Source organism: Halyomorpha halys, unplaced genomic scaffold (genome assembly GCF_000696795.3).
Source record: "Halyomorpha halys isolate HHAL.00 unplaced genomic scaffold, Hhal_1.1 Scaffold1572.1, whole genome shotgun sequence".
Taxonomy (NCBI): Eukaryota; Metazoa; Arthropoda; class Insecta; order Hemiptera; family Pentatomidae; genus Halyomorpha; species Halyomorpha halys.
In genome coordinates this window covers 5,632-10,175 of record NW_027105758.1, presented here as the reverse complement: position 1 = coordinate 10,175, position 4,544 = coordinate 5,632, and the positions used below count along the sequence as shown (strand labels likewise).

General features: G+C 31.7%; 1 protein-coding gene across 1 annotated transcript in view; it reads left to right on the top strand.

The window, feature by feature from the left end:
- Nucleotides 1–4,544, top strand: part of LOC106690085 (uncharacterized) — a gene marked incomplete at its 5' end in the record, with an annotated part of 33,141 nt that overhangs the window by 25,168 nt on the left and 3,429 nt on the right. Inside the window, 4 exon segments of the mRNA XM_067053498.1 lie at nt 159–403; nt 963–1,086; nt 2,245–2,459; nt 3,162–3,345. Coding sequence (XP_066909599.1) covers nt 159–403; nt 963–1,086; nt 2,245–2,459; nt 3,162–3,345 — 768 coding nt within the window.

The window sequence follows — 4,544 nt, the reverse complement described above, 5'->3', positions numbered from 1 at the left end:
ATCTAATGGTTCCTTAGATATAGGTTTTTTAGAAGCCCTGTTCTTGTTTACAAATGGATTGGTGATTGGCCACATCTCATGTGTGTGAGGACTAGAATTATGTATGTTATTGTGAAATCCATAAAATGAACTATTGATTATTGTTAACCGCTTCGCAGGAAGCCAAAGAGGCGATGGTCTGTTCGGTGCCCTCATAGTAAGGTCCAGGAGTGACCCTCAGGCTGCCCTGTACGACGAAGACCTCTCAGAACACATGGTCCTGGCCACTGATTGGTCACACAAGTTGATTACAGCGGTGTTCAGTGGTCATCATCATGCACGAGTAGACAACAAACCTCCGGCCCTCATGGTGAATGGAAGAGGGCTGTATGGAGCACCACCTGCGTCCTTTACTGTTCAGCAGGTACTAACTTATATTTTATAATGTAAATATTGATTTATTCATAATTAAATATCTTATTTGATACAGGTTTGTTTATTAGCTATATTAAAAATATCTATATAGTCTCACACTTTTAATAAGTGTAACTCCTACATCATCATTCTCAAGGATCTTATTTACCGTATCACATCTAACATTTGTTATCAAACTGTTGCAGGCAATAATTAATAATAATTTATTTATTTGTTTATGGGGTAACAACCCCCCGTACAAATAGAGTTAGCCTATGAAATACATGAAATAGATAATCAATTGTAGTAATTTTACAAAAATGATGAGTTAAAGATCGTTTAAACTAATAACAAACTCAAGAGGCTTGAAAATTGTGTTTTGTCTTAGAATTAATCTGTATCATATATTCTTTTTTTAAACTTTTAACTTGTTTTCAATATCAGTAAATATTAAAAAATTAAATATACTATATCTATGAGGTTAGATCAACTTTCATAAATTTATATCTATGTGTTATTTTTAAGAAAGTTATTTGAAATATTATCAATATGCCCGTTACTCTTTTCAGGGCTTGAGATATCGATTCAGATTCATCAACGCAGGTGTCCTCAATTGCCCGATAGAGCTGTCCATCGACGACCACAATATGACAATAATTAATAGTGATGGATTCGATATCAAGCCCATCACAGGTGAGTTAATATCCAGTTAACACTTAAATTCAAGTTTATTATTATTTAAGGAGATATAAGGATAAGTGGAATGATTAGGAAAGTGGGCCTACTGATTTAGTATTTCAGTTTTATTAAAAATGGCTCCTAGAATATCCTTGAATTTAATTTAGTAATAAAAAAAATATTAATGTACTCAGGATACTGTAAAATGAGTTGAGATTGTCCCTGATTTGGATTTTTTAATTTTATTTTTATGTCATTCCTTTATTTACCAACATACTTCAGTGAAATTTGTGCACAAAGATATGTACACAATTCAGCTTTCAATTTCAGAGCAAAAAAACTTATGCTTTTTTTTTTAACATGTTTTTTTATTCCATAAATATGTAATGTTCACCATTTACCACGTTGTTTTGATAAATCCCCTTATACAATAAAACTTTTTATATAATTACTCTATTTTACATTTTGGTAAAACAAACAAAAGGAAAAAAAACATTATTGAATTAAAATAAAATATGTAACATAAATATAATAAAATATATATTCTGAGATTCTATGGGCACATGGAGAGAATGAAAGAAGATTAAACAAGAAACTCTTTGACAGAATCCGTGAATATAAAGCGTAGGAGGATATGTGAAGCAAATGAGAGAGGAAACAAAAAAATTGAAAATAACAGACAAGGGCTGCCTGGATAGAGAAGAGTATGGAAAAAAATTTAAAGAAATCAATGTTCTTGCAGCAAATAAAGAAAAATGGAAGGTTACTGCGTAGTCAGAAGAGAGGAAGCAAAGGTACGCAGAAATAATAAGAAGCTACTGGGAGAGAAGAAAAGTAGAAATGAGAAGGAAAAAGTAGTGATATTCGGGTGGTCTTGAAAGGCCTCCAAAAATAATTCAGGGTCACAAACATTCTCTCACAATAACACTTTTTGATATTTATGAACATACCACTGACTCACGATATACTAGGAAACTGATAACTTTGATAACAAGCCATTTAAGAGCACCAATTTGCTACATTCTGTGTTGGCCTATTCTCATCCCATCTGGCATAATCTCATCTTACTTTACAATAGTTGAAAATTCTGATAAAATATTAAGTATGTTTATGCTTAAAATCTTGAATTATTATTATTTTTTTTTTTTCTGTACAATAATATTATTTCCTTAGTCAATTCTTTGGTGACTTATGCTGGTGAGAGATGGGACTTTGTCCTGGATGCCACCCGTCCCGTCGCCAACTACTGGATGCGGTTTAAAGGCTTGATGGACTGCGACGAAAGGTTCACTTCAGCTCACACAGCGTCTATCCTCCACTATGCTGGAGCTGATCATCTATTCCCTCCAGGAGAGGTCGGTTACTCCATCGGCAACTTCACTGGAAAGGTTTGTCAGTAATTATATAACAATTTTTTTAGAGTAATACGAGGTGATTCATCTCTTTGCATGGAATGAAATGTCCAATAAACATACAGATAAAAAATTATGAAGGAGATGGTTCTCAGGGCTACAGTTAAAAAAGTGAGAACAATAGAAATAACCATTTATTTATTTTCTAGGTTCTATGTTGTAGTTCTTCAACTGGGCTGTTTGGTGGGAGTATATATAGAGACCCCTCAAAATGTTTACACTCTCACCTAACAGCCCTGATGAAAACCTACAACGTAGATCGAAACTTCAATAGAAAACAATATCTTAATAAGGACTATCATATGATACATCATAACTCAAAAAATAAATAATGCGATTTTAATAATTTAAAAAATAATAAAAACCAGCCCATCTTTCTGGAGGCATATTTTATCAATCAGTGTTTTGTAGAATATCTATTTAATTATTTCTGACTTCGAGAATTCTTCCAAGATGTCCTATAATCAACCATTAATTTTAATTTTCTTTTTTTTTAGCAGATATTTTAACTCGTAAACATTAGAGAAGCTTTAAAGGTGCTGGTATTGAACCTTTGCAATCATTAAGTCTTATTAACATTATTTATTTTTTTCATTCCCAAAATTAAAATAATTTATATGAATTATAAATTTCTATCTCAGGAATGTTTTTATTTACATTTTTTTTTTTCTTTTTCAGAAATTGAACCCATTAAACGAGAAAGCTAGCAGCCCATCGATATGTGTCCACAAACTTCAAACTATGGTCCCCAAAGACAAGACACTTCAAGAGAAAGCGGACAGAACTGTTGTCCTTTCTTATGACTTTAATCCGATTGATAATCTTCACATGTACAAACCGGGGAAATACGGTTTCTATCAAGGTGTGTTTTCGAGAAAGAAAAATAAATAAATTATGACATTTCAAGTAATTCTGAAAAAAAAAAGCAATTTGTTACTTGACCATTTTTAATGAAACAATTTTTTTTGTGGATTATTAAATTAGTATTAAGTCCAAAAATGATCATTTTATCTTTTTATTCAATAACAGGTATTTTTGATTTACAAATTATGTTGTGTCTTGTATTTGTAGGAGTTTATGTTAAATTATTAAAAAAAAAAAAATTGTCGCTACAACTCTCGAGGGTTAGGGGATAGTACTTTGTGAGGAACGGTGGTGCAAGGAGGTGATTTGATCAGAATCACGCTCGACTGCCAGAATTTTACTCAATGAAGTGTACTCACTTTATGAGACTTGGTGAATCCCAGAGGGCTTCAATAATTATCTGCCGCAACCACATTCGAACCTGAGTCGTGGAGTTTTTTTACATTATTTTAGTTGTTTGTATCTTTTTTAGACCTGATGAAGGCCTGCAAAGTGGACCGAAACGTTAGCTCATAATAAATTATTTAATTACAATTTGAACATCTTCCTTTTAATATATTCTAATCTATGGATTAGAATAATACTTAATCAAATTAATGGACAGTGTTTTTGAAGATGATCCTCCTTTTATATATATTACATACAGTCAATCAACAATCTTCCTGTAATATTGTAATAATCAAAAATTAATTGAAATAAATAAATGGAATTTTATATAATTTTAACTTATTCTCATATCTAAAAGATATCTTTAAAGATGAACAGGTTAAATGAAAAGATTAAATATTAAATAGATATGAGAATTTTTATTTTATTATATATATTATTATAGACTCTTAATCTCAGGGTGTGTTTTTAGGCAATCAGAACAGTCAACTTGCTTATTAACAACCTTTATAAATATACTTAAATTCTATTTTGTACAACACTAACCAATTTATGCTCTTCTATGGTGACTGATGGTTTTTGATGACTTCTATTTCACAAACTAATACTGTCTTTAAACAAACCCGTGGTCTTCTAAAAGTTTTTAACTCACTTCTCATCCACCGAAGTGTGTTGTTTGGCGATCCAAACAAAGAGTCCCATATTCTTCTTGGGTGACTCTTCGATGTCTTCTTTTTCAAGATGTCTACCCTTGAGCTAGACAAAAGATGATGATGAATTCCTGCATCCAGGAAACATCATTCCCCCCCC